Source organism: Apodemus sylvaticus, chromosome 5 (genome assembly GCF_947179515.1).
Source record: "Apodemus sylvaticus chromosome 5, mApoSyl1.1, whole genome shotgun sequence".
Classification (NCBI taxonomy): domain Eukaryota; kingdom Metazoa; phylum Chordata; class Mammalia; order Rodentia; family Muridae; genus Apodemus; species Apodemus sylvaticus.
In genome coordinates, this window is record NC_067476.1 from 23,488,744 (window position 1) to 23,505,892 (window position 17,149).

At 39.5% G+C, this 17,149-nt stretch overlaps 1 protein-coding gene across 2 annotated transcripts in view; it reads left to right on the top strand.

The window, feature by feature from the left end:
* The window catches only part of Arhgap15 (Rho GTPase activating protein 15), a 628,420-nt gene that overhangs the window by 25,903 nt on the left and 585,368 nt on the right, over positions 1-17,149 (top strand). For both annotated transcript variants that reach the window (XM_052182436.1, XM_052182437.1), the window contains one exon: positions 5,632-5,809. In XM_052182436.1, coding sequence (XP_052038396.1) covers positions 5,632-5,809 — 178 coding nt within the window. The remainder of the gene's footprint in view (positions 1-5,631; positions 5,810-17,149) is intronic.

The window sequence follows — 17,149 nt, forward strand, 5'->3', positions numbered from 1 at the left end:
CCCTTCAGTTTTTTTCTCTTTCCTCTCACTTTATTTCCCCTTCATGCAAGCATTGATAGCTATCTTATATAAATTCTAAATGTTTGCAAGACTGTGTGCACTCTAAAACCTTGCCTGATTTGCCCAGGTTGCCCAACCTAGCACAGCACTCTGATCTTTTCTTGCAGAATTGCCTTCTGCATCTGCTAGCTCCTCTTCCTCAGTCTAATAGCACTGATCTCCCAACCTGGTACAGTCTCATTTAGTATATTACATAATATAATGATTAGCATGTTCCTCTGTTATCCTTAGAGAACTGTGGGGCATTTGATATAAGAGCAATCCCTCATATCTAAGTTGCTTCCTACCTCCTGGGAGAATCTCAGTGAACCTTGAAGGAATAAAGGTTTTCCAGCAGACAGAAATCTTTTATGCGTGTGATGTGCATGTGTGGTTTTGTGCATATGTGGAGGTATACATGAGGGAATTGATGAATGTACATGTGTGCATGAAAGAGTGAGGAAGCTTGATATGAAATGATTTTCTCTATCACTCCTCACGTCACTGCTTGAGACAGAAGCTAATTTTGGAGCTCCATGATTCAGCTAGTTTGGCTTTCCACAAACTCTAGGGATCTCTCTGTATCTTCCTCCCAGATCTCCAACTATGCCCAGCTTTTGTGTTTGTGTATGGGGAATGAGAATTTTGTGTTTGTATGTCAGGCTCTTAACCAACTGAGCCATCACTCCCGTCTTTTAAAAAAAAAAAAAAAAAACAGACATTGTGACATTAAAAAAAGAAACAACAAAACAAAACCATTTTTAGAATGCTGTATTATTCTACAAAATTAGAAACTTGAAAATAGCCAGAAATGAAAGAACAATTAAAAAGTAGTTTTTCTATTGTTTTTCTTTGTTCCTGTGATAAAATACCACAACTTAAGGAAGAAAATAATGATTTGACTTGAAGTTTATATATAGTCTGTTATCCAAGGAGGCCAAGAAAAAGACTAATGCAGGGGGCAAGAAAAGAAGCAAAGACCAAGTATTAAACACGGCTTCCTAGTTTGCTCTCCATTGCTTGCTCAGTGGGATTTCTTACATCACTAGGATCATGTGCCTAGGGATGGTGCTGCCCACAGTGTACTGGGCCTCTTCTCATTGATTGTTAATGAAGAAATTGCTCCACAGCCTTCCCAAAGGATGGATCATAAGGAGAAAGTTCCAGTAGAGGTTTGCTCTTCTCAAGTGACTCTAGTTTGACTCACATTGATGAAAATTGAGCTGCACAATGGTACAAAGTGAATAACATAGCAAAATAAAATCTAATCGAAGCTCCCAAGCTTCCCACGTTTTCAATTAACTGTAGTCCATCTTGTTCTAAATGTATTAAACCAGAAGTTTCCTAAATTAAAAAATCTTAAGTTTGATTACTTATATGCTGCTCTAAGAACATGGTGAAATTGAAAGTTGTCATTTCTGACTCCCAAGAACATGAATTGTCCTTATGTGTGGCATCTAAGTTGTGTATGATACCCAATCTCTATTGGCTTGGTAACCCTCCCAGTAATTAGATCCAATCTTCAACATCTTATACTTGATTTTACTTGTCTTTGTGCAATCCTTATGTGGTGCTTAATCCTATTAAGAGTCCTACCTCATTCAAAAACTGCATGATGTCACTTGGGCAAATATCTTCCTGCCTTGTCACTAGAAGAAATATAGAAATAGCACATTTTTAGGATAAAGAAACCATATTTGGCATAGCTCCTGTTACAATGTTATAACTGTAATCTCTTAATGTGCCTGACTTACAAGATATTTATATCAGAAATATATACACACAGAGGGCAGCATGGTAAGCATGGTGGGTCACTACTGGGTGTCTAGTTTCAGGAACCCAGCTGAATATATGGCATATAATCCTTATAGACAGGGTGGACTATAATACAAGGAAAGGTGAGGAAAGACAGGACTCATGGGGTAGTGAGCTACTAACAAGGTGGGGCTAGAGGAAAAAGAAAGCAATGGTTAGGGGAAAGAAAAAGAGCAAACCTCAGGACAATGGGCACGAAGAGTCATACAGCTGAAAGAATACTCTGAAATAGGCAGGTTGTCCCCAAGTAAGTAATCAGAGAACCCAGATAAGAAGTTTTGTAAGTAACACTGCATTTTGGCAGTAGTACATCACTGAGTGATTCAGGGATCAGCTTAAAAAATGAGGATAAGAACACAAATTTTTATTTGAAGCCAAAGGTTGTACAGATGTAGAAAAGCAACATGTCCCACAAACGCACATGCCAGGGGTCTGAAAATACAGGGTCATCTCAGTCAGAGGATCAAGGCTTCACCATGAATGACTCCTCCAGTAATAAGACAAATTTCCAACACTTAGAATTGAATCTGTTGAATAATGTAGAATGTCAAATCTTGAATGCACTCAGAGAGAGCTTCATTTAAAAATGAAAGACCTTTCTAGAGGAAGGTCAAATGTAATTATTACCTTAATTTTTACTTTATATCCATTGAAAGAGCTCTTTCATACTCAATTAAGTAAGTTTTATAACACATTTAGATATGCTCATTAAAAAGAACAAGGCAAACAAACAAAAAAGCATGGCATAGTATGACTTACTCTAGCTTCCAGGATGAGATGTTTTCTATACTTTGCTTTTGTGTGTGTGTGTGTGTGTGTGTGTGTGTGTGTGTGTGTGTGTGTGTGTGTGTGTCTGTGTTTTGGGGGGAGGGAGGTTGCACCAGCAAAGGGCAGATATGAAGGGATGGGAGATGAACCGGACCGAGGTGCACGATGCGAAACTCACAAAGAATCAATAAAGCAAACAATTAAACAAACATGGCTAAGGAATTCTTTGAACAAGTTTCCTATAAATGCCTTCACATATTATACCTGAAGTACGATTGAGTTTAGTTATTTGGAGTACACTAGGTATCAATATTATTAGGTGGGCATGGAACCCTCACTGCATTTAATCAATGTGTTAAATAGCCATTTCACTCCCACATTTCCTCCTATTTGGATTAAAAAATTCTTGCCCTTCTGTCTTCTTCCTCCTTAAGCAATTGCAGTTTCTGTTTCTTTCCCATGTTGGCTTTTACTTTTTAAAAACACTGTAGAAATAACATAGTAGAGTGAGTGTTCTTTTCTTTCTGAGACCTGTTCTTGTTATATAGCCCAGGCTAACCCGGAACTCATCACCCTCCTGCATCAGCTTCCTGACTGCTGGAATTCCAGATGTGTGAAACTCAACCATTTAGTATGCTTCCAGTTGTGCCATTTTCCCCCCCTTTGGACTGGTGTCATTCATTTGACAGACTGAGTTTTTGACTTTTCATCTTAGTGTTCATGAATAGATTGTTCCATTTGCACATGTTTAAGTATGTATATGCATGTGTCTGTAGATGGTGCATACAAGTGCAATAATCCTTGGAGAACAGAGGTTTTGGACCCCCTATATATGGAATTAATAGCTGCTGTGAGCATCCAGATATTACTGGTGTGAATGGGACTTGGGTCCTTAGAAACCTGCCCTTAACAGCTGAGTTACCCCACCTCTGACACAAATACTTCATTTTCATTGCATAGAATTTGCCCTTTGGTTTTGCTTTTCCTTGGAATCAGGTACACATTGGGTACCCTTAGCGTCATTGAGCATCATTTCTCTTCTCTAGAAAAATTGGATTAGATGTCTACTTCACAGGAGTTCCAGAGAATCAGAAAAGGAACTGTTGTGAACATTGACTACCATGCAGTGAATAAACACATCTTGATAAACATCTCTAAGCTGTCATAATTTTCTAATTCCCATTTGTTGTGAAATAATACTCTTTTCATATAAAAAAAAATCCTGTTTTTAGATCTAGCACTCAAGGTCCATGCAGGAGGTTTGGGTACTAAGGTCAGGGTTATCCTATGTAGTTAGTGAGTGTAAGGGAAACCTAAGACATACAAGACCCCTGTCCCAAAACAAAACACAAACGACCTCAACAAAAAGAAACAAAAGACCCATTTTTTCTTTGCTACATATCTAGTGCATATTTTTCTCGATCTCTATAATGAGGCCAATCCATTTTTAAGTCTAGATATCAGTACTCTTGATTCCTCTAATGTAAGACTCCTGTTCTTTTGGGTCTTATTTCCTGCTGAAATTGGACTAGTCTTCCCTTTACCCAACACCATATCCATATGCCCAATGCAATGACCAGAATAAGAAAAGCTTTACAATTAGCAGCTGGGAAGTTTTGTTTGCATCAACAATGTTCTCTTAGAATTAGACATCACTGGCTAGTGATGGGTGGTAACAGAAGCCTTTGATCCCAGTACTCAATGGCAGAGGCAGGCAGATCTCTTGTGAGTTCAATGCCAGCCTGGCCTACAGAGTGAGTTTCAGGACAACCAAAGCTACACAGAGAAACACTATATAGAAATAGAGGATGTGCTCACATGGAGTGCAGTGCAGGGGGGGAGGAGAGGGGACTCTAAAGGGTGCAGCTGAAGATCATTCTTCCTCAGATGCTAGGAGTCCATTTCAGTTCCCTCACAGCCGCTTGTGGATAGTGTTTCTATACTGGATGAGCCTAAGTTCAACTCTTTCTATTGAATATGTATCACAAATAAATGCAATATATAGCTCAAATAAGTAAACAGTGTTTTTCCTTTTCATTATATTCTTCTTAAACATTATATTCAGTTAATCTAACAGAGTTTAGAAGGCCAGTTTCAGTAGACAGAGTAATTTTAAATTCTCCATGGATATTGTGAATGGTGATCAAGGAGATCAGTTTGTTTTGCTCTGACACTCATTCTACTTGTGGTTGATACAGCTTTTGAACACACACACATACAAAACTAGCAAGGTTGTATATGAAAAGCCTGTATGTTAATGGTAAAGAGTTGCCATTATCATATAGAAATTTCTCTTTCTTCCTTTTATCTTTCGGGGTCTAGAAAGATAGCACAGCAGTTAAGAGCATTGGCTGCTCTTTCAGTTGATAGGAATTTGATTCCCAAGCTAGCAAGTAAAGAAAGCTAGTGATTTCTTCACCCATGGCAAGCTATCAACCATCTTTAAGTCCAGTTCCAGGCTATTTTATCTTCTTCTGGTCTCCATGGCACAGTATGCACATGTTACACAGACAGAACAGGTAAATGTTCATACATAAAACACAATAATACAATTTAAAAGGATATTATTTTAAATGTGTGTGTGTGTGTGTGTGTGTGTGTGTGTAGGTGTGGGGCACATGAACAGAGTGCCCACAGAAGCTGGAAGAGGTTGTTGGATCACATGGGTCTGGAGTAATTGGCAAGGCTGTGAGCTATCTACAGTAGGTGCTGAGATAGTTCTTATTCAAGAGCAGTAGGTGATCTTAGCGGTTTTGCCTATCACCCCAGACCCGATATGGAAGCTTCAAATAGAACTAGGGATTACATGGACAGGAGCTGTGATACTTATAAACATCTGTCATCCATAGGGATGGAGGGCAGAGATGTTACCGATGAACACAAAGTAGTAACTGTCTCATTTCCTCCTGAGAAAGGTGCAGACTCTTGAACTTTAGTACCTTAATGACTAATAGTACCTTAATATATATATCTTTATCTATAATAATACAGTGTTTTGAATTTCATCAGGACAAGCTACAGTGTGCAGACATCCACAAACTCTGACAACTCTTTGGAAACACTGAATTCTGCCCACCAAGCTACTGGAGCTGTGCAAATGAGAATCAAAACCGCCAACAGCCACCAAGACAGGCAGAGCCAAACTAAATCCATGATCCTCACCGATGCTGCGAAGGTCACTGAACCTGTAAGTCAAATGCCCCAAACATGCACCAGTCTCTTAGCAGACAGATTTTAGTTTTTTTAAATGCAGCTAATTAGCTTTGTTTTGTTTGTTTACCTAATGTGCACGAGAAAACTGTGTTGTAACAGATTTTATCTTGCCTACTTATAGTTATAATAATATCCCCAGTTACAAGAGCGGAGCTGGGCCTAATCCAGAGTGATAAAGGGGATGTGGAGCCAGGCTGAAGAGCACCTTTGACTCATTTTAAGGGCCTCTGCTACCATGCTTCAGTGTCATAAAAATAATGAGGTTATGCTAGCATGCGGTGTTCGTACTTCCAAATACAGTACATCACTTTGAAAAGCCAGAGGCTAAAATTAGCTAAGAATGAATTGGGGGGGGGGGAATCAACAACTTCAAAGTGTGAAAAAAATCTTTTTCTTCATATCTCCCAATACTATACAAGAATGAAAATTGTGGTTTGTTCTGCAAAGGCTCAAATGGTTGAAATGGTGTGGCTATTTAAGGTTTGGAGAGGAAGCCATTTTGTTTCGATAATGTGTCATTAGAAAGATTTGAAATAAAATAGTTAGAGATGAACTCTACTGCCAATTGTGTCCCTGGCCCTGCACGCATCCTGAGCCACTAAACTCACTGATTGCGATGGGTCTCCTCTGGTTAATTTTCTACCATAATGGTGGTAACTTGCAGCTGAGGCCATAGAATGTTACAAAATTATTTATGCAATGTTAGCCACTCTTTTGGACCCCAGATCTATTTTGTTTGTCACAGCGAGAGGAAGCTTGAGAAATAAGGGACAGACTGGGAGTCTCAGTAAGCCTGCAGAAGCATGTGGGCTATTAATTGAGTGTTCTATTAATATCACAGGCGCCTAGAAACTATTCAGCTCCCTAACCGAGCTATTAAATCAGGTAAACTCACTGAGTAGAATGTTACCAATTGTATTTATTTTCCATTTTTTTCACTTGAATTTGAAGTGCAAAATTAAGCCACAGCGATCTCAGGGGTTTGAGAGAAACACGAATTTAATCAGTTCTTTTTCAGGTGTTATAGGCAGGTTTAATGTGAGAAAGCCAGTGTTGATACAGGGAGAGTGAGAAATACATCCTTAGATAAGGTAACTCCTGAGAAAAGCATTTTCCTTTATTGACTTTCTCATTTACAACAATTGTCTGCTGGGAGGCACAACACTGTTAGCTGCCTTCACTTTAAAAACAGCTAAGCTGCTTCTCAGCTCTGAACCTAAGACGGTGGTTAGAGTCAATTATTGGACTCTATATGTACCAACCATAAGAACCGTACCTTTGAAAAAGTTTAAAAGTTAAGTATATTTAATGATGCCTAACATATTTTATTGGCGGTGTTTAACAAAAGGCACTATGCCGCAGTTGTTTTTGACAAGCATGAAAACATCACAGCGTGAGACTGCAAAAGGAATTATGGAGAGAAATTACAAGTGATCCATCTCTCAATGAATTATCCACCTCAATAGCCCGCAGAACTCAGCTACCAATTAACACCTACTTTATTACATGTTGGGATGTACTTAATAACTTTCATGTGTTTATGCACTATTACCTTGACTGATGCCTCTTGTACAATTAGGCATAATTGGCATATCAATATGCAAAAGTTAAAAGGATTAACCCTCTTAAAACTAATGAGCATTTCTGTATCCAGCTGCTAAATGAGACAAAATTAGCATTTTTCACTTTTGGGCAGGATTTTATCATGCAGTTTCTCATTGTTGGTATTACCTTGTTACATAACTTTAGTTTGGGGGGTTGTATGCTGGACTGCTAGAGAATAAGAGTTTTCCAAAGTTAAATTAGCTATAATTATCCCAGCTTTTGTTTCCGCATTCTTAGTCTGAGCAATATGGATTCCTCGATAAGGAACAAAAATAAAAGTTACTTCTGGTTATGTGTACCCAGTGCATAATTATATAAAAGGGGGTATTTTGGTGAGGATATGTCATTTCACGGAGAAAGCTTGGCTCAGGGACTCTGTATTGAAAGCTTGCCATGCCACTAATTTTCTTTCTGTCTCAGTTCTTTTCATCTTTTTTTCCATGCACAATTTTCTGACTAGATACTGACAGAATGTAAAGTATTTTGGCATATTTATTCAAACAAGCCCGTTAGAGTTATCTGCATAGCTCTTCAGAAGTCGGGTGACAACAGTGTGAGGTCAAGGGGGAGAGTTTGCATTTGGAAGCGGGATAGGGTGGACCCTAAGAATGCGCACACATGTTTACACAGATAGTTTGTTCGAAGGGAAACACAACCATGGCATCTCCACGAATGAAACAGTAGGTTCTTGGAGGCCGCACCTACGAGGCATATTGTGTCCTGCTTAATAAAATGTCTTGTTTGTAATATCTGTTTTCCAGAAAGTCTCATTTTAAACTTCTAGACTAATTAATAACATAGTCTGTCTGATACTCACAGTGATTTCATTATTATTTTTAATATTTTCAGGTAAAATCAATACATTATTAATTCATAATTGGATTTGTAGAAGTACAGTATTTTTATATGACTGTATTTAAACTGTATTCTATATTGTTGGTAAGTTTTGTAAGATTCTGAAAGTTAAATGTATTCTGAAATGCTAATGCCACATTTCCAACCCCATGTAACACAAGCAGAGGTGGGTTTGGTTGTGAGTTTAGGAATTTTGTTGACTTAAATGTTTCAGGGATACATTTCAGCTACACAGATATCCCACCTGACGTTAGAACTATATCAGTGTGTGTTGTTCTCTCTAAATATCAAATAATCATTTCCAAACTTTCAAGAGGTTGATTTGATATTCGGGGGACTGTTCGAGAGGAAGGACTATTTGGTGTCACAGGATACTACAGTTTGCAAGACATTCGCTTCTCCATGAAAGAAATCTAGAGAGCTCCATTTGAATGGGAAGAAAGCTCCCTGGTCTCTGCAGTGGCCTGTTTTCCCATTCTGAGATGAACAGGGAGGTCTCTGAAGGAAGGCACTTCTTTTCCAGAACACACCCTATCTAGAAAAACAGGCAGCAAGGGCAAAATGTGGGGCAAATAAAGTTGTCTGTCTAAGGGCGGAAAAGGTTCAAAGTGCTTCCATGCCTGTTTATTGTAGGGATGCTCCAGTCTACTAGACAGACAGTTTAAAATAGATATTAATGAACAGTTTAAACAGCCCAAGTCAGGGAGCTGCAAACACAGGATCTGCAGGCTGGAGCTATTTCAGTGTTTAATGCTGGTGTCTTCAGCAGCGACAGTCATGAATATTCACCATTTCCATCCTGCAAGCCCACAGAAGGGCATTACTACATTCACGGCCATCATGAACAGAGAAATATGTTTTCAGTGGCGTTTAGATGAGGACTTAGGTCGAGCCATCCCTAAGCGTTAGCATACGAGACTCCTCTTTCCACAGTTAGCACTCTGTTCCCATCCCCCATTTCCATGTATTATCAGGAAAAAGAGAGGAAACAATTTTCTTTTGTTTCTTACTTCTGTCATTATAGGATGCTTGCCAAAGTTGTGGCTAGCCAAAAAGGCAGACATAAAAATCAGTACTAAAAATATAAGCCTTCTGTTTAGCAGACTTTTTGAGAAATATTATGAGATTGTAGGGCATGTCCATATTTACTTCACATCAAGCTTATAGTCAGGTTTGAGGCTTTGTTTGTCTAAATTGTCCTGAAGTGGATCCTGATATTTAATTAAAATGACACTAAATCACATTGAATTGATAAGACTTGGCATCTCAAACAAAGGTAATTGCCCGTATTGGTTTTGTGCAAAAATAGAGCCTGCTTGGAAAATGTGCAGGCAACACAGACTGTCAACTCCATTTATAGATCAATATGTGAAAACCATTGATCAGGCAGGCATGTGTAACAGTAACACTTTGCATTTATTTGTTGTTTTTATACCACATTAAGGCTGACGGGATTATAGACTTCCTAAATATTTTGACTTCCTCATAAATATATGATCTGTTGCATGTTAATTAAATGAGAGTCTGCAGCCATTTCTAAAATTGTTTTTAGTTTGATGCTTTCCTTTTATTGCCGTGGATTGTATGATCTGAAAATGGATTAGTTTCCTTTTGCATAAAGATTATTAGAGCCTATTTTAACGTGTCCCATTTAATGTAAGATGTGACTGCCGTTTGTTTCGGAAAAAACATAGATAGAGACAATTATTTTCTCTTAGTGAATGGCTGATCTGTTTTTTATTAGCTGGGCATTCTCAGTGCACAGAGTAGAATTATTTCCTGACATATTCTGCACACCCCTGAAGATAACAGGTCTTCCTGATTTCCCTGATAGAATTTGTTTTCTTTCATTTCTTTCTAGCTCTGTAACACAGGCATCTGATCAAACATGATGTAGAAAACAAACTGGTCATTTCAATGAAAATTTAAACACCACACACACACACACACACACACACACACACATGAAACTTGAATTCTGTTTTTCTGATTTGAGAACAAGCCTTATGAACTGTTCAGTGCTGCATTTTGCTGTTGAATCTTTCTTATCTCATCAGCGAAAGGACAGTGCCTTGTTCGTAATCTTTATTGGACTATTGTAGATGACATTTGTAAGCCATTTTGGTTTATAAGGAAAAGCTGGAGGACAGTGGAGTGAGACTCTCCTCAGATCCAAAGCTCTGATACGACAACACAATAATGTGTCTTCCACTGCAATTTTCTTTGCCGCTGAGAGGTCAATTCTGTTGAAGAATCTTTTTGTACCGTCTGTAAACGTTAGCAGCTCTGGCTTCTGAGATGGTATTCAGCTTTCTGTACGATATTAAAATTCTACATGAAGTAACATTCCAGACACAGCGAGTTAAAAGAAAACAAAACAGGGGCAAGAAACAGGAACTCCCAGGTTACTCGAGGTAGCTGGTATCCAGTTGTTGGCAGTCACACCACAGAGTAGATGAAAAAGTTAGTCAGAATTTCTACTTTTTTAGAATGTGCCTCAGAGAAGATTCAAATCCCAACAGAGATTTCCGTCCTTGCCTCTGCCACCCTGTGCCATTTCGTGCTGGGAAATCTTTTAACTCTATTTACCAAGTACAAATTGGGGTTCCCAAAAGGTGGGGTAAGTTTATGGTGATATTAAAGAGCCCATACTTCAAAGGATGAGCCAGGGCTCTGGAGTTCACAGATGTGGCAAGCACCGTTTTCCTTTTAACTTGAGCAGAGAGCTAAATTTGTTTATAATCTCCTACTGATTGAACACGGTGCAGAATGTACACGAGATACATTTTTTTAAAAGTTAGTCCTCTGATTACTAATTTGAATCCAAAACTCTAACCTTGTTAGCATCTGGACTTATTTCCATAATAACAACCCCTTCAGAACCTACAAAGTAATGAATAATTGACAACAAATGAAATGTTTTGATAGTTGTCGGCACAAAGCATGTTTAATGTTTTGTGTTGCTTCCTAGCTAATTATGTAGATGACACATTTGTCAGACCTTGACTGCCATTAGAAACGTGTTTCCAGAGGGGAGAAAAACAGGCTATTCATAGAGTAATTAACTAGAATGCTCAATGACCTGTGAGAGATTCGAATCGCTGCCAGTTCAGACATTGTTTTGTTACAGAGCAGAGGGGTAATTAAAATTCCAAATTACAGTCCTATGATGGAACATTTGTTTGTTGACAGTATACTCTTAGTCTAGTTTGCTAATTCTTTTTTAAATTGCTTCTAATCCATTTTATAGCTTTAGTAGTTCCGTCTTTGAATTTACTGACAACTAATATTATGGTAAATTGTACTTCAATGGAGGACCGCCTGCTTCAGTTTCCTGGGAGCACAAGGTAGGTGGGATAGAGATGCTCCCTCCTGAAACTGACATTCAAGGTGCTGTTCAGCGGAATGCCACCCGTGTGAAACATCTTGTTAGGCACTTCATCCTTGATTCTGTGTTAGGAGCAATGTCCCAGGTTTTTTTTTTTTTTTTTTTTTTTTTGGTTTTGTTTTTTGTTTTGTTTTGTTTTGTTTTTAAAGGCATCGATAAGGACAATTGCAATGAACACCCAAAAATGCTGGGAGACGCCTGTCCCCGATAGATGAGGCTTCAGGTACCCAGAAAGATGAGGGAGGAGGTAGCCCTGTGGAGGGCTGGGGAAGTGATGCTGAGACAAGCACTGGTTTAATTTCACAGGATACAGCAGTGCACAGAGATGCTCAGCCCCATCACTCAGTGCGGCAGTTATGGTAGCAATACTTTCATCCCGGGTCATGAACAAACAGGTGTCACGTATGTAGCTTTCTGAGGAAGCATTAGAAAGATTTACGAATCTATAGGGCTAAACTAGCCCAGAAAGAGTCAACTCCAGCACAACGTTTATTTAGGTTGCTGAAAGTGAGAATATAGTTTTATTAAAAAGACCTGACAGAAGTCACACGGTGTTTGATGCAGGCGAGCTGACAGAGGCAGACAGTGAGCGCTGATTATCCCCAAGTCACTGTCAGCTAGGATTGATTTTCACGTTCTCCATTTATGTAACGGTTCCTGTAATACAGCTGACCCCGAATCACGTTACCTTGTCATTTCTCTGCATGGATCAAGAAGAGATGAGCTGAAAATAGCTAGACACCGACCTTGAACTTGCCAGAAAAGTGAGAAGTGACAGTGGGCTTTTCTGTAGTTCATTCGGGAGGAGGAAGGCACACTGTTCGCTGCTGAGTTCACCGCAGCAGCACAAGGGGGCAGAGCAGTACTGGAGATCACAGGTAAAAGCGGTAGCTCGGTGAGGAGGCGACAGATCTGTGTGAGAGCAGAGGTCTGATTTTTACATCCTAGTGAGACATAAAGGAGAATTCCTGATGAATCAAAATCTCGGGTCCCAAGATGTTCATAGTCAGTAATCTAAAATTGTACATTCTGATTAAAAGAGGTTACCTAATATTCCAAGTGCCAGCAACTATGCTTTTCCACTCGGTTATCTGCAGGGCGTCGTCTTTTATTTATATAGTACTCTAGCCTCAAAACAACCCCGAGCGCAGTCAGGATAAGCAAGAGAGTTTTGTGGCACGCTCCGAAGGTAACTTGCAATGATTAGAGAGGTGAAATACAAGGGAAGGAATGGGTTTTGCTAAGGAATTCAAGTTTGCCTGTGTGTGTCTTTTCCAGTTTCAATGTTTGCCTCACTTTTCAAAAACTACCTTTTAATAGACCATGATTACAGGCAAGGTTACCTTAAAACAAGGTGTAGAGGAGTCCTTTACTTACTGAAACAGAACCATTTTTGGTTCATAGGTGAAGTTCATACAGTTTGTCATGTCTGGCAGAATGCAGAGAGCAGAAAGAGTAACTCAATTGACCCCCCAGGTTATAGGAGCTGGGCATAATGCAATAATACCACCTTTGAATATATAATAGCTCATAGATATTTGTCCAAATCTATGTAATTGCTAGATCTTTTCTTATATGAAGTAGGCTACGCATGTCTGAGTATAGGCTTACAGCTTATGTGAATGCATACAGAGTTCTATGTCTGCATATTATATATAATATATATTATATATATAAAGAAATAGCACACAAGTAAGCAATACATATTTGTATAATATATACTAATTTGTGTATTTCTGGAAAATAATTATTTACATATAATTACAGGCAGGAAAAACCAATATCAGCTTAACAATCTTTTGTTGGGTCAGCCCAGTAGGTACTGCCAATGTTAGGTTCTAAAAATAAGTGGAATTCTAATTATTTTTAAGGGTACAATAAATTGGGCATCATTCTGTCACCAAAAATCAATCCAAAAATATTTTCAGTATATGAATCATCACAGAAATTTTTAATACGTAGATTTTGGCCTCTAGTATAAGAAAAGGATTAGTACCCTGACTTGCCCTGTGTGTGTGTGTGTGTGTGTGTGTGTGTGTGTGTGTGTGTGTGAGGAACTGAACATGTCAGGGGGCATTGGAAGGCTCAGAGCTCTGAAGTGTGTGTCTAATGCTGATGTCTTTCAAGGAAGTCTTGAGGAGCTGTCTGAGAGTCTCACAGACTCTGCCTTCCTGCTCCTGCTCTGAGGGAGTGGAGTGAGCACATAGACCTTCAGGTGCCCTCTCCTGGGTGGTAGTAAATCCATCCTTAAATGGTTGATTAGCCTCTGCGTGTGAGGTCACCGATGATAGAAAGCTGTTGATGGTGAAAATAATTCCCCTGAGGTTGGTTTGGATTTTACTTTTTTTTTCCTATTCCCTCTTTTCAGTTTGCAAGGCTTTTAATAAGGGACTTCGCTCCCTGATGTGTTCAGATTCAGTTTATTGTTGCCATCTGTTTAATTATCCTCTCAGGTTTGTGTTGGGAAGCATGAAAGTATTTTCTCCAGCCTTTGAATCCCTATGTTCCTAAAGCGATGTTGGTAAAGTACGTGTCAGTTTTCAAAGAGCATATTAAAAACTGATAAGCAGAACCATCTCCAGCAGCAGCACGGAAGGCCAAGGCATTATTTTGTACATTAATGCTGGTTGCAACTAATTAGCAAATGTACAGCCTGGTGGCTCTGTGGCAGACAAGACGCTGCCTCAGTTACGTGCAGTCTCCCATGGTGCGTCTTCCAGGTGACGGGGGTTTTGTGGATCCTGCTTACTTCCAATGCTCTGACAAGGAGTTTGTTAGGGGAAGCGATGGTGATTTGGGTTGGAATGACATGTGTTTGTCATATGTCAAGCAAGTTTACTGGTGTGTTAATATCAAAAAGACGCAAGGCCCTGGAAAGAAGGACAGGCTCTTTGGGAAAAGAGGAAAACTGGGAGGGAACTCAGAATCTCATTATCCTCTCCTGTCCCTGACTCCCCCAGCCCTCCTTGTCTTCCATCTTTCTCATTATGAATACGGCAGAGCAACATTGAGTCCTTTTCTGGTTTTCAGAGACTCAGCCCCATGATTTTTCCCTGGTGGTCACTATGTTCACATTCAATCTGATGCATTTGTCTCTATGCAAAAGACATGAGAAACAAGACAGTGGCTGACATGGACTGCCTATCAATAAAGTATTAAAATTAGTGTGAGTACTGGCACTAGGCTAAAATAACACACACTGACACAAAATCAGCCTTTCAACATCCAGAGGTCACCCAGAAGCTCCAACAAGAATTAAGTTCCAGTGCATCTTCACCCCGAACCAAAGAAGTCAAATCACTGTAAATTAGAAGGTACTTCAATAAGCAGCTTGATTTTTCCCAGGATTCTAAAATGCTCATCTTATACTGTGTTTGATGGTGTTCGGAAATGGCAGGCTTGTCTTTATGTAAGGGCTTCCCAGAGCATCAGAACCAAAAGTACTTAGAATGTTTTTCTATGCTGCAATGTCAGTAACCACACTGTGTCTAAGCCTTATGCTTGTATAGTATCTCTGGTAAGAGGAGTGATAGTTGCACTTCCCGCTGTCACCTTTGGTCACCTGACCTGCTTTCCTTCCCACAGGGTGAAAGAAACCTACTGTCTTGCACATGCAATGAGAAGAGACATGTGTCTTCTTGCATTGAAGAGTCCTGGATCATATCATGTAGCACTAAGTGACCCAATATAGGAAGACAGGAAAACAAAGTGACAGTTTTGTTTAATATAAACTAACATCAAAACAAGAGGCCAAAACCTCCAGGCCCACTGCCAGATCACACAGATTAAATGGCCAGAGTTGGTGTTTTCTTCTTACAATCTGTTGAAGGCACAGTCTCTAACAGCCGTTCAAGGTTAATGAAGAAATAAGCCCAGCTTGGGTCAGACAAACCAAGTGTAAGTACCGCAATTCTGTGAATCCACAGGAAAGCGAAACTGGCTAATACTTGACAATACATCACACGCTGTGGTCTCACCCATCGATCACCGCCCAACAATGTGCAACCTTTCACGGCAGCTTCCTCTTTTACCATGAATTATTGACAGTGTTAATGTCAATAGCACATGACCAAATAGGCAGGAAAGAAATTTAAATTCCTGGTGTACTATCCTTAACTTTTGTGCTACTGAGACAGACAGGCACGTACACAGAGAGAGACACAGAGAGAGACAGAAAGAGAGAGAGAGAGACCTCTTAGAACTTCTACACAGAGTAATAAATACTCTGACATTCTTACAGTTCTCATCTATAACTAAAACTCACCATCTCTACATAAATAATTTCTTTTTTTTTTTTTTTACCAGTGATCACTGTGTCAACTCAAGCTGTGTATCCCTTTGTCTGGCCCCCAAATAGAAAGCAGAACAGGCCAACTGCTTTCACCCACACATCCATTTTTTGTTTACCCATGCCACAGACAGAGCTTAGCACTTACTGCTAATGTCAGAAACTGCTTTGGAGGCAGGGGTACAAAGCAAAGAGTGTTTCTGTCTCCTTGCAGGTTACTTGCCATGGGAATGAGGGGGCCCCCTAATCCTGGAGTACTAGGGCTCACCTATCTATTCATGGTGACTGTCTTTGTGCTATTGTTGGGGTCACATATGCACAATGATTGAAAATGGCTGGGGAACCAAGAATTATCCTTTAACTTCATGTAGAATGTCTTTTTGTGACTGTAAATACCAAGCAAAAATCTTTTTCCTTTTCAAAACATAATTGTGGGAGCCCACCTGATTTTAAGCTCTCTCCGCATAGTTCAACACCTCCCCTGTGTGTCCCTTGGTGGACACGTACACGTTAATGGAGGAAAATTTTGATGACATAAGAAACTGCCATTGTTCTCTGCTTAAGTGTGTGGGTCCTTTCCTATCCACTGCTGATCTCAACCCTTCCTGTGTATATCAAATTAATGATAAGCTTAATTGATGTTAAAATAATAACTTATGACTAAAATTACATATTAATGCATTTGTTTATCTGATCTTTGTCCTTGATTTCAGTAAACTGAATGCAGACCTAAATGAGGCATTTACAGAGGAATCAGAGCTGTTGCATTCTTGCTTTCTTCAAAAATGTTTACTTTGTTCTTGGCTTTGAGATTCAGTTGAGCATTAGCCTTCAGGTTCTCGTGATTTATGGAGCTGTGCGGGAGTGATTGCAGCTTGTACTCTGTAATTTATAAGCCTAACAAAGCAGCCCCTACCATTAGGGTTTTCTTGTCTATATAATATGAACAAGCCATCCTGGCCCTTAAAATGTGCCACCAATCTTGTGCTTACTCTAGATCCAAAGTGACATTAGTCATGAAGGAAAGCCCAAACCACGGGGTAAGTGACTGAGGGACTGTCTTGAGGCACATTCCAACCATCAGGAAGGGAGGAAATAGAACATTTAGATGAGCCATTTATTTAAACTGCTTAGACATGCTAGAGCCAAGATACAGTGTCACTGGGGTATTAAAAATT